Here is a 13,326-nt window from a genome sequence, read left to right as displayed (position 1 = left end):
GCCAAAAGCTCACAGAACATTGACAGTTTCCACTGAAAACCACTATTCCACTTTTTAGGAATGTGATTCAAATCAATTTATTTTTACTAAAAAAACAAAACACCGATGAACACAATATTTTAGTTACATAATTTTATATTATCATACTGCATATGATATATATATCATATATATATGATATATATGATATATACATAATATATATATACATATATGATATATACATGTGTATATATACACATATACATAATATAAAAATAATTACTGAGCCTTCTGACCTGTTTTTTTTTTTAAGGTTTATTTATTTATTTGACAGAGAGAGAGAGAGAGAGAGAGACAGCAAGAGAGGGAACACAAGCAGGGGGAGTGGGAGAGGGAGAAGCAGGCTTCCCGCTGAGCAAGGAGCCTGATGCGGGGCTTGATCCCAGGACCCTGGGATCACAACCCGAGCCGAAGGCAGACGCTTAACGACTGAGCCACCCAGGCGCCCCTGACCTACTGTTTCTACTCTATCACATATTCATTCATTTTACAAATAACTACTGAGCATTTACTATTGGCAGAGACTATTCCAAGCTCTGGGATGGACAGTGAATCAAATAGTCTCTGCCTTTATGCAACTTAACGCATTACAGTGCAGGAATTTAGGAGAAGCTATCTCATTGGTTTCCAGAAGTGTTTTATGGCACTATGGCAATAAATATCAATATTTAAAATGTATCAGCATTAAAATTATGGCTGTTTTTTTCCCACATAGTTTGGCAATTTGACAATATCAATCAATTCTATCAATGTGCTTATACTTGAATCAACCATTTCCACTTCTAGTAATTTATCCTGAACAGTGCATCAGAAAAGTACACAAGGACTTATATACCCAAATGTTCATTCCAACATCACTGACCAACAATTAAAAACTGGAAACAACCTATATATCCATCAGTGGATAACTAGGAATTTTCTTTTTTGTTAGTTATCATTACTTTTCAATGCGTAAATGAGTCCCTTAAATACTGTATTTAAATCCTAGCTCCAATGGATAACTGGGCAGGTAAATTATAGGAATCCTATATTAATGTTAACACTTTTTAAAAATTAGCTCACTGACAGTAATCACATGGATTTACCATAGAATCATTAAAAACATAACATATATTACTGACATGAGAAAAATACCCATGAGAAAAAATGACATGTAAGTTTAAGAAAAAGCAAGTCAAGAAACAGAGCATGGGTTCCATTTACATAAAACTGAGGAAGAGAGAAAAGAATATCTGAAAGACTATGCATAAAATGTCTTAAAGTATACTTACAAATTTTAGCAATATCTTTGATACCAAGTTTTCAAGTGAGTTTTTATTTCCTTTCCTTCTGTGTTTAACTTTTAAAAAAATAAGCATGTAACACTTTTATAGAACAAAATAGCCATCACACTATAATGATGCATATCACCAGCTTTTAAATTCTTTTAACAGTAGAATCATTATTGCAATCAAAATCTTACTGACAGTCACAGTATACTAAAGACTTAAAACAGAGTAACTCTGGTCAAATCTGGTAGGGCAGACCCAAAGACCCAATGAGATGTACTTTTTTCACAATTCTGTTCAACACTCCCAAAGCAACCTATAGAAAGCAACATTTTAGCTGACTTAAACTCACTGTGAAAACTAACACAGATCTGAGTAAATATATAACACAATCCCATTTTGTTTCGGGATAAAATGTATACAGCTATATATTCTTGTACACAGAAAAAGCAGATGATGCCATACAAAAAATGAATATACATCACAAATGTTGGGCTTAACAATAGGGTTTTCCCTTCTTGTATATATATATATATATCCAATTGACTACAAAGAGCACACACAAAAGTTATGATCAAACCAAAAAAAATCATTTTAAATATCTAGGTCCACAATGGACCTAGAAATGTAATAATAGCATTCAAATTCAAGAAGTTCACCCCAATTCAAATTATAAATAACACTCTCAATGTATCATGGCACTTGAGAACTGCCCTAGGCTTATTTCCTCCCCTTCATGAATGAGCTACTTTGATATACTGAAAAAAAAAAAGGCTGTAAGTCTAAAAAGTATAGTATAACACATACAAAATGGTAAAAGGTCACTTAATAAAAACTTGTAAATGAATGCCAAGTAAAAAGAATAAGCTTTAAAACATTCAGGAAAATACCAAGCACTTTCCCAAAGCCACAAAGAATCAGTAACTGCTTTCACTTACCATCACCTCCATATTCTTATGAGGTTCCACAAATCCATTAACAGTTAATTTACGCAGCACTGAAAAGTAAAATTGAGCTTTATTGCACTAAATGCCTCATACCTTATCCTATTAAAATCATAATCATAACAAAGACTCAGAATCACAAAGCCTCATCAAGACTGGGGGTTACTCTAACTTCATCCTTTCATATAATAGATAAAGAAAGGTAATCCCTGATCATTGGTTTGTTTCCAAGTAGGAAAGATGGAATGACAGTCAAGTTCTTGTGACTCAAAAGCTGTGTTCTTGAGAGTTTGGACCAGAGGCTGAGTTCGGGATCTGACAAGATGGCCAGGCTGCCCCACAGGATTATCAAGGAAACCCAGCGTTTGCTGGCAGAACCAGTTCCTGGCATTAAAGGCAGAACCAGATGAGAGCAATGCCCATTATTTTCATGTGGTCACTGCTGGCCCCCAGGACTCCCTCTTTGAGGGAGGGACTTTTAAGCCTGAACTATTCCTACAAGAAGAATACCTGATGGCAGCCCCTGAAGTATGTTATGAAACCAAAATTTATCATCCTAATGTAGACAAGCTGAGAAGAGTATGTTTAGGTATTTTGAAAGATAAGGGGTCCCCAGCACTGCAGATCCGCACAGTTCTGCTACTGATCCAGGCTTTGTTAAGTGCTCACAATCCAGCTGATCCATTAGGAAATGATGCAGCGGAGCGGTGGAAGACCAAAGAAGCCCACGCCATGGAAACAGCTAGAGCATGGACTAGGCTATATGCCATGAATAATATTTAAAATCGATCTGTTCATCAAGTGTACATCACTTCTCCTGTTCTGCCAAGACTCCTTTTTTGTTTGCATTTAATGGACACAGTCTTAGAAACATTACAGCAAAAATCCCAGACATCTTCAGTCCTTTGGTGATTAAACACACATTAGCAAATCTACGTCTTGTCCTGATTCACTGTTGTAAAGCATGAGCAGAGGTTAGAAGTACCATCTGGATTGTTGTGAAACATTTAAAAACAGTGGCCCTTCTCAGCTTTTATTCATTTTCCCCCATCATGGCTTGAGTATAAAGCACTGTGAATGAAGGTAGTTGTCAGGGTTAGCTGCAGGGGTGTAGGTGTTTTTCTTTGTTACTTTTTTTGAGGGGGAGAGGCAGTTTTATTTTAATTTTATGGGCTCCTTTCCCCCTTTTTATGGTGATCTAATTGTACTGGTTAAAAGCAGCTAACCAGTTCTTTAGAATATGCTCTCTAGCCAAGTCTAACTTCATTTAGATGCTGTAGATGGACAAGCTTGATTGTTTGAACCAAAATGGGAACATTAAACAAACATCACAGCCCTCACTAGTAAAACTGTGACTTTGCTGTCAAGTGTAGAATACTTCCTTCAAGAAAAAGCTTGTGACCATTTTGCATGGCTTGTCTCGAAACTTCTGTAAATCTTATGTTTTAGTAAAATATTTTTTGTTATTCTAAAAAAAAAAAGCTGTGTTCTTCTCACATATCTTAACTACATATGTTTCTAAAACTATATTGCAAAACTTAATTTAATTGCTACAACTGTTAGTACTTCTCACCTGCAAAAACCCCTATAAGTTGAAACTGAGAAAGTTCTCTATTCCATAACCATGAAATATGTCTCAACAGTGACCAAAGAGCTTCATTTAGTTTTAGACTACATTAATGAAAATATAGTATCTCCTACAAAGGATATAAAAGCTGAACTATTTCTAAATCTGAAACAGACTACAGCGCTCAAGTATAAACAAACATCACATTTTATGAGTAACTGGTGTACACAGGGAGACAAGTAGGATCAACGATTGAAGTCAGACCTATATTTAACTCCCAGCTCCAATGTTTACAGCTGTATTATTTTGGACAACTTTTCTAGATCTCACATTCTTTGCCTGTAAACTGTGTTAGTAAGTCCTACTTCATAAGGTTATTAAAGGATTCAATAGTATAATATATGTAAAACAGCACGAATCAGAAACACAAAGATGGCAGCAACAGAGACTATAAAATTCAAAGTCACATCACTTTAAGAAAACGTTACAGATAGCACTGCTATCTCTGTAACTGAGAGTGAGGGTTCATGACGTGAAGCTCAAAGGCAGTATACTAAAAACAGGTTTAGAAGGAGGTAATGGTGGAAAAAAAAAAGAAGTTTAGAACGCAACTGTCTACAAAACTATCAAACTACAATTATATGCAACTCAAAAGTTACTCATCATCATAGGAGAAAACAGGATTCAAATTGAGTCCCTTATTCTGGATTCATTCATTCCCACAAAAGTACTTGCTCCACATTACCTGGGACAGTCCTTTCTTTCCCCCTTCATCACTTGGCTAACGTCTACTTACCCTACGATGATGCTGGTTCAAACATCACTTTCTCAGGAAGTCCTTTCTGACCACATTGTCAGTTACCATATTTTAAGACCACTGTCACGTGTCATTTTACATATATTTGTGTAACCATTTTATTATGTCCATCTAGTGTCAAACACCCAACCACAAATTTACTGAAATAATGAATATATATATATATATATATATATATATATGCACACCTAAGTGCACACAGGTATAGACTCAGATTACATATAACAAAAACTGAAGTCTTAAGTTTTGCTCAAGTCATAGAAATTTACAGCTGGGCGGAACAAATATTTTAAAAGGAAATGCTATGGGATTTTTTCAGGTCAAGATATCTTAGAAATGCTACAGTGTACCTAAGACCCTGAGACAAGGAAGTACTGAAAAGCTAAAATCAGGCTAATGTAGGTTAGTGCTGCATCCTTTTTGTCAGAGTTACTCTTTGAAATCAGTAAGGTAAGAAAACCACAATCAAAAGCACTAGTGAAAATTCCTTAATCATTAAATACAGAACTTACACAAGTCTTGTACACATAACCTTACACCAGTTTCTCTAATTCTTTCTGGATAAATGTTTATCTCTAAATCCTTTTAAATTTCTTCCTCAAGGATGTTGACAAAACCATCTCCACTCACTTATACAACCAACCACCTGTACAATGAATTTTACTTGTCAGCAGTCCCTTAAAATCATTCACGCTTTTGTCTACAAGGTTCACCAAAATGTGCTGACAGTTTGAAGTCTGTGCATCCACTGTCTGATCAATGTTACGTGATGCACGAGAGCAGTGCCAAGAGTGTACAGCGGCATCCTACGGTACTAAGAGGAGTATGACAAAAGGGCTTAGAAGTAAAGCCAAAGGATGCAAAATGAGCCACAGTAAGAGCACTAAAGGCTACCTGAGATCAAACTAAGAAACACAAACTAATAAAAAGCCTAAGCACTAGAAGAGAAAGATTGGAAGACAAAGAGAATGAGCCAAGCGTGAGTGTTCTGTAAAGGAAAGGAATCTCAGAATACATTTGTCAAGGTAACCAGCTCGGGGAAGACCAAATAGAAATTTATGCTAAGGGATACCTACAAGCAAAGCATAGGAAAACACAGGCTAAGATGGCATGCCATCGAGCACCTTCTAAAGTCCAAGCGAGCCTGACGTACAAACAAGAAAGACAGAAGCTGAGTTCTCATGGAAAACAGACCTGGGAGACAGAGCTGAACGAACACTTGAGGACTGAAGTGTAGTGAAGTGAGCACAGCAATGGTAAGGGTAGGAGCCCAGAAAGGGAAGTGTAAAGTAGAGCAAAAAAAAAAAAAAAGCAGAAATATTTGAAAGGAACATATTCAGAGCCCCAAGACCCCAGAAATGTGACTATAACATAAAACTATCCCACACTTTGATCCCACAAATTCCTTGAGCAAAGGCTATTCTAACGGAAAACCAACCACAAATAAGGCCTTGTATGTGAGGGAGAGACTAACCACATACACTCCCAGGGCAAGTGAGAGCAGATAATCCATCAAAGGAACTATTTGTTGATTCTTCTGAGGTATGTCATTTCCAAAACTGAACATATCAAGTTTAATAGTACCTTTCAATGACAGCAGAGTTCGTTCTAGTGAACTTAGAACTGCAGCTTCACCGCCAGAAGAAACGTGTTGAAGGAATGTGTCTGTATGGTGATTCCACAGAGAGCAGGCAAAATTATAAATTCCAGAAGCTAACTGCAAAGAAATACCAACAAATTTGTTCATAAAAAACACAGATTTCAGTAATCAATGAGATCTACAGAGTAATACATTTCAGCTTTTAGGTCAGTTTTTAATTACAGTTTAATGTCATTTTCAGTGAGATGTGAAATAGTTAAGTCATTTATCACGTTTCAAACTTTTTAAGACAGAACATACATTATCAAGGACCGTTTCTGCTGCTGCTGTGAACACACATATACACACCTAAAATATTCGTTTTTCTTGAAACAGTACTTAAGTCTAATGCCTGCACTGCAGTCTGACATTTTCTATTTATACCTTTTTTCTTCCACTAATATGCAACACTCAGTTTTTAAAACAGTGACAGACTGTCATTGAGTATAATATATAAAACAATATACTAAGAAATACAGAAGAATCAAATTTGTGTTCTGCCGGTTCTACCCATTATGGTTTTAGGGCATTTAAAGCAGGAACATACAAACCACAATGCTTGTCAGGCTGATTTCCTAATAGGTACTGATATTTACAAACCTCACTTTCACACTGGGATGCAGTTGGCCTCTGCCACCCAGGTTGAGGCAGAACCATTTCCAGGGGGATCTTCAGCTTTTTTTGTTTGTTTTTCCAGAAGGTCTAAGAGCAATCCAGCTGAGTCTACATGGCCATTCAATTTAAATAAAAATGATATGAAAGTACACATGAATGACTAGTTATCATTAGCATACTCTAGAATGCTTTTTCTTACTCCAGATTAAAAGTATATCATCTCCACTAAACACTGGATTTATATTAATTTTAGGCATCAGAAACCAGTCAGAAATGCAATCCTATAAATAAAATAAAACTTCTATGAAAAAAATCCCATTTCTATTATTTTAATTCAATAATTTAATGGCCTGTGCTTACAGGTGTAGGAAAAGAGCTTTGCCAAATCCCCCTGGTGACTTTGCATGTATCTACATAGGCCACAAAGGCAAAGGCTTGAATACAACTAATAGGAGTATCAGCAGAACTTATTACAATCCTCCTGGAAAACAAGAAATGGAAAACTTGTAAGGAACTGCTACAAGACCATCTCCTGCTCACCTCCTCACTTCCTGGGTTCTGATGAGATATAAAGTTCTCTGACCCATCCCCTTCAAAATAGAGCTGCAGAAAAAAAAACCCACTTAGTTACGGTCTAGAAGAGCCTCCTTAGCAATGGGGCATCCCACAATTTGCACCTGAGCCATTCAGACCATATTGCTTTGGTCATTCTTTTTGGTATGTGGAACAAAAATCACAGGGAGTTGGTACCAATGTGTCTAATTTCTTTTCTCCGTCCAAACTAAGTAATACTGTCGGAATCTAAAAGGCCTCCTGTCTTCACTAAATGATCAGAGCTTTGGCTCTCCCTTATTTTGTGCATATGCTTAAAACAAGTACAATGACTACTTAATAAATAAATTCAGCATATTCTCAAATACACATGGAATATATTAGAAAGTAAAATCAAATTATTTAATCTTAATGTTTCATGATAGTCAAAATACAGTAGTGATAATTAGCTCAATACCGTATTACAGCAAGCAGCAATATCATAAAAAGTTAAGGGTCTAAAATTGGTATCATCCTAGGAAACAATACTGTAACAGAGAAGCAAATACTCATTCTAATCAGAAGGGATATAATCTGAAGAAGAAGAAAAAAAAAACACTTCAAAAAACGTGTAAGCTTTACTTAGGACTATAGTGAACTGCAGTATTTTTCTTAGTAAATCAAGTCCTTTCTGAGACTCTGAGGTTAAAATACACATCTAGAAACGGAAAAATCCATCAACTTAATTTTTATTACACTTACTGGTAAATGTAAGTTAGAGCATCCTATACTTTTCCAAACATGTAAATCATCAAACTTTTGTCTGCCAGAATAAAGTGAAAGAACAGAAAGAGATTTAGAGGCAGGGAAGAAGTAGTCATGATACATAAGACCTAAAAGCAAACTTTTAAACTACAGTATAATTCCTTATTGCAGCAAATATTTCAACAAAATAAACTGAAGTCTATAGCCCTGGCCATAATTTTTAGACCCATTTTATACATATGTATTAAATAAAATCTAAGGGGAGACATACCCCAATTTCAAATAAGAACAGAAAACTATTATACTCTAAAGCAGTCTCTTGCTTACAACTTACTTTCTAGCCCTCCTTCACATCTCCTTAAAACTATTTGTTTCAGGGACACCTGGGTGGCTGAGTCGGTTAAGCATCTGCCTTTGGCTCAGGTCATGACCCCCGGGGTCCCGAGATGGAGCCCCACCATCAGACTCCCTGCTCAACTGAGGTGTAGAAAGGTTAAATAACTTGCCCAAGAGCAAAGAGTATAATTAGCAAGAGGAAGAGACAGGACTGAAACCAAGGAAGGTGCTCAGAGCTTACATTTTTAACCTCTATGTTCTAATGCCTCTTAATACAGTATGTAGCAATTAACTACACAGTAATTTGGTAAAAGAAACAAACATTAGTTGTATAAATTCCGTTAAAACTTTTTAATACCAAAATACAAATACTAAGTAGATACTACCCTATACATTCAGAATCAATATAGTAAATCCTGTTCTCCAAAAGTTATGTAACAATTTAATAACGGTAGAATTTTCTTTTCCATAACAACAAAAAGGAAAACTGCCCCACACTCACCAAGATCAATACTGCTGCTAATATGGATGCAATAAACTGTCTGAATGAGAATCTCACCTAACAAATTCCATTAAGTCTCAACCCTCCTTTGTACAACACTCAACAGAAAAACATGAACTTCTATTACTTACATGGAGTACCTATGCAAGACAGCTAATATAAATTGAACATTGTTCATATATAAATATATAATCTTTGTAAGTATATAAAATTTGGAGCAAGTCCCATTCATTAATCCTAAGAGTCACAGTGCCTTTCATCTCATTCTCAATGTACTCCTCTAGCACTACATGCCAGACTCAATAAAGAAAACAATAGTAACCATTCCCTAGTTCCTTAATTAAAAAGTAAGATTAAGCTTGAGGAAAAAAGTTGACCAAATGGAATCTGACACCAGCTGAAGAAAAAAAACTTGTAAGGGATAATCTACCATCCTAAATCACCAGCATAACATAACTGAACTCAGGAGGTTCACCGCTGGGGGTGCATCAAATACAACACAACCCAAGAAAGTACTGAAAGCAAAGAACTTTGTATTATTTGCTACAAATAAGGAGACAAGGAGATAGCTCTCAAAGCACTCTCTCTCAGTGAGGTTAGGATAGGAAACCTTTATTCAGTGTATCAGGGGGCAGGAGCGGGGAGCTCACATAAGCACTCTGGTTCAACTGTGCTTGCCTAGCATATCAACATGCTTCCTACTGCATACGTCCAATGTATGAAAACTCTGCCCACAGGAGGAGACCTCAGAGTTATAATGAACTAAAGGTTACCTCAGGACAACTCAGGGGGGGCTTCTGCACAGGTTCTCACTTCTAATCCAGCTCAAACTGACTCATGTAGGGGCTATCAGGGGAGATACACCTAGCAAGGGGCTCTCAAGTGAAACACGCAGCTGGTTCTCTCCTTGGCTAGCACTGTTGGTTCTGCAAGACAAAACACATTCCTTCCCTGCTTTTGTCCCTTCCCCTCCTCCCTTCTGCTGAGAGCTTTCGACTGCCTTATTTGGGACCTCTTCTGTGAGTAACTTCCTGCTGCATTCTAGCTAACTAAAAAAACATGTCAGATTTATTTTCAAGGTATTTTAGGTATTTTACAATAACATTAGCAACATGGCAAAACTACTTTAACTGTTGTAATTTTTTCAGGCACTACTTCTGTTACCAGGAGAATAACCCTTTACAGAGTTCTACCACCTGCATATGCACAATGTAAATTATAGTACACATACCCAACATAAAATCCTCCCCACTGACTCCCAACACAAAAAACAAAATATACCACAGAACATCTGTGAGCACTGTACCAAAGGTTCTTATTGTCACAAAAGTGAAGAAAAGGAAGTTTTTCATTATGGTGGAATCAAAGTCATTGTAATAAAATTCCATTTTGCTCCATAAAATCGTCCTCTTTTCCATTTATCATTTCACTCTAAAACATGTTTAAGAAAGTCCCATTAATTCAGAGATCTTGCCATTTGCAAGGATGTGGATGCAAATGGAGAGTGTTATGCTGAGTGAAATAAGTCAATCAGAGAAAGACATGTATCATATGACCTCACTGATATGAGGAATTCTTAATCTCAGGAAACAAACTGAGGGTTGCTGGAGGGGTGGTTGGGTGGGAGGGAGGGGGTGGCTGGGTGACAGACATTGGGGAGGGTATGTGCTATGGTGAGCGCTGTGAATTGTGCAAGACTGCTGCCTCACAGATCTGTACTTCTGAAACAAATAATACATTATATGTTAAAAAAAAAAGAAGAAGAAGGTAGCAGGAGGGGAAGAACGAAGGGGGGAAATCGGAGGGGGAAACGAACCATGAGAGACGATGGACTCTGAAAAACAAACTGGGGGTTCTAGAGGGGAGGGGGCGGGGGGGATGGGTTAGCCTGGTGATGGGTATTAAAGAGGGCACGTTCTTTGTGGAGCACTGGGTGTTACGCACAATGAATCATGGAACACTACATCAAAAACTAATGGTGTAATGTATGGTGATTAACATAACAATATAAATTTAAAGAATTTTTTTAAAAAGTCCCATAATTCAGATAATCAAAGGTTCTATCCATTCTACCTTAAGCAACTTTCAGCAATTTTTGAAATTTTCATCCCCATTTCTTAAAAAAAATAATGCCATAACAGTTACAGATATTAAGGGCAAAGTTAGATCTTTATTAATTCTTCCCGCTTGCTAGCCCTGGAAATTAATAGTATGAAAGTACCACTTTAATTAGTCATATAAATATGAAAAGCACCTAAGTAGCTTGGCAAATGGCAGGTACTGCTGAATGAAGGCATACAGCATTTTAGGCAAAAATCAAGAAAGAATCAGTAGTACTGCCGGAGGCAATTTTTAATTGACATTCTCCTTTGTCTCATATTCAGTTCTGGAGCTAAGCACCTAGTTAAGGACATTAGACATCTATTAAAGCTCTAATTCAAGTTCTTTTTAGCTAGCCTACAAACAAAAGGCCTCTAACCAAACAGAGATGGTTAGAATGAAGAATAAGCAATGGCACTACCCTTTCAGCCCAATGGTAAAAGGAGAAAGACAGAAAATGAAGGAAGAAACCACAGGAATTTCGGAAGAAGCACTGCCAACTATCCCAGATAAACAAGTCCTGCACAAGCTTCTACCTGCTCCAGAAAACACCACCTGATGTATGCTTTCAGAAGGCTCAGGTGGAACAGGGAAAATAACGAAGCAAGTACGCGAAATAAAAATATTTCTTCTACATATTCCTCTCAAAAATGTGGAGGGAAAAGGAAGACAATTCAGTGAGACAATATGAAAATAAGCTATTTAATGAAACACATTAGGTACTGTTCACAAAAACCATCAATACTTGCATTTTATTTTTCTAAACCACAAGAAACACTGCCACCCACTGACTGCTGAGTGATTTTAACGGATAAGTGCAAAGACTTCACTCCCTGAATGTCAAAAGGGAACTATTATGGGAAGTTTTATTTCTCTTAGCATTTAAAACATCCTTACACTTTTTTAGCTTCCAGATCGTGGTTCTCACAATTTTCTCCTAAGAAACATTACCACTGAGAAAGTTTTAAATCAAAGCCTTACAATTCATCACTAACAGTGGGACACAAAATATTACCCATAATCTATAGCTGTCAATCCTGCCTGACCTCAAGCTCATCAACAAGACACATAACCAAGAGATGTAGAACGTACAAAATCCTGTAAGACAAGTCAGCCAATTCTTTCACCAAGTGGCATTAAAAAAAAAAAAAAAAAAAAGGAAGGAAATGAATACTATTCTAAAGACACTTAAAAGACTTGACCAAACATACCCACCTTATTCATTTTTCTGGCTCAAACAAACCACTTGTTAAAATATATTTGAGAATAATGTAGAAAACCTGCTAAAAATATTAAATGGTACTAAATCACTATTTTTATTTTTCTTAGGTTTGATAAAAGTTAAACAATTATAAACAAAATATCCTTTTACAGATGAATACTGAAGTATTTAGTGATATCATTAAATCTTTAAACTGCTTTAAAACACCTTAGAAAAAAAAGTGAAAAAAACAGCAAAATGTTAACTACTAAATCTAAGTGATGGATATATGGCAGTTTATATTTTTCATCTGCATTCTATATGTTTTAAAATTTTTAAAACAAGGACATTGGGGAGGGTATGTACTACGGTGAGCACCGTGAATTGTGTAAGACTGATGAATCAGAGACCTGTACCCCTGAAACAAATAACACATTATATGCTAATTAAAAAATAAAAAAAATAGACAAAAAGGAAAAAAAATTTAAAACAAGAAAAAAAATTCAAAATACGATTTAAAAAACGCCTGTATGTTCTTAATGACAAAAAGGTAGTTATTTTGGTAGTAATCAGTTTTTGCTTTAATACAAGGCTTAAATATATAGTTGTTTCCATTGAACCATATATATATCAAATTGCCAAAATGTCTCAGGACAGAAGCTCTGGTGGGTATAAGATCTATCTCAAAAACAATTTCCAATCAAACTGCCAAAGTCTCTCAACAGATATTTATTTATTTTCACTGAAGGACATTCCTAAAGACTGGTAGCATCTGTTACCTACATATCTTTTAGTAAACCCTCGTTTTCATTTTGTTTTCAAACCTGCCACTGGTACAGCTCAGGCCCAGGAGGGACACTGTGGCCCATGTTACAGATCCCTAAAGTTCTCTAATCCTTGCACAGCCACAGACCTGTGTTCTGCCACTGGTGCCTAAATGATGCTCTCATGTATCCGAAGAATCACAATTCGTGAAGGGGAAGGAAAAGGTCAAACTAC

The 13,326-nt window shown here is 36.3% G+C and overlaps 1 protein-coding gene across 5 annotated transcripts in view; it reads right to left on the bottom strand.

The window, feature by feature from the left end:
• Positions 1 to 13,326, bottom strand: part of IPO11 (importin 11) — a 194,632-nt gene that overhangs the window by 137,212 nt on the left and 44,094 nt on the right. For all 5 annotated transcript variants that reach the window (XR_003612426.2, XM_028123860.2, XM_028123863.2 and 2 more), the window contains 2 exons: positions 6,223 to 6,355; positions 2,249 to 2,307 (listed from right to left, as the gene is read on the bottom strand). Coding sequence is in view for 4 of the 5 variants with exons in the window: in XM_028123860.2 (XP_027979661.1) it covers positions 2,249 to 2,307; positions 6,223 to 6,355 (192 nt within the window). In the remaining variant the exon portion in view is untranslated. The remainder of the gene's footprint in view (positions 1 to 2,248; positions 2,308 to 6,222; positions 6,356 to 13,326) is intronic.

This window comes from Eumetopias jubatus, unplaced genomic scaffold, assembly GCF_037043125.1.
Source record: "Eumetopias jubatus isolate StellerSeaLion01/CBP00866 unplaced genomic scaffold, mEumJub1_p1.0 scaffold_5, whole genome shotgun sequence".
NCBI classification, from domain to species: Eukaryota; Metazoa; Chordata; class Mammalia; order Carnivora; family Otariidae; genus Eumetopias; species Eumetopias jubatus.
The sequence above is the reverse complement of the archived record's forward strand: the minus strand, read 5'-3'. Positions and strand labels throughout refer to the sequence as shown.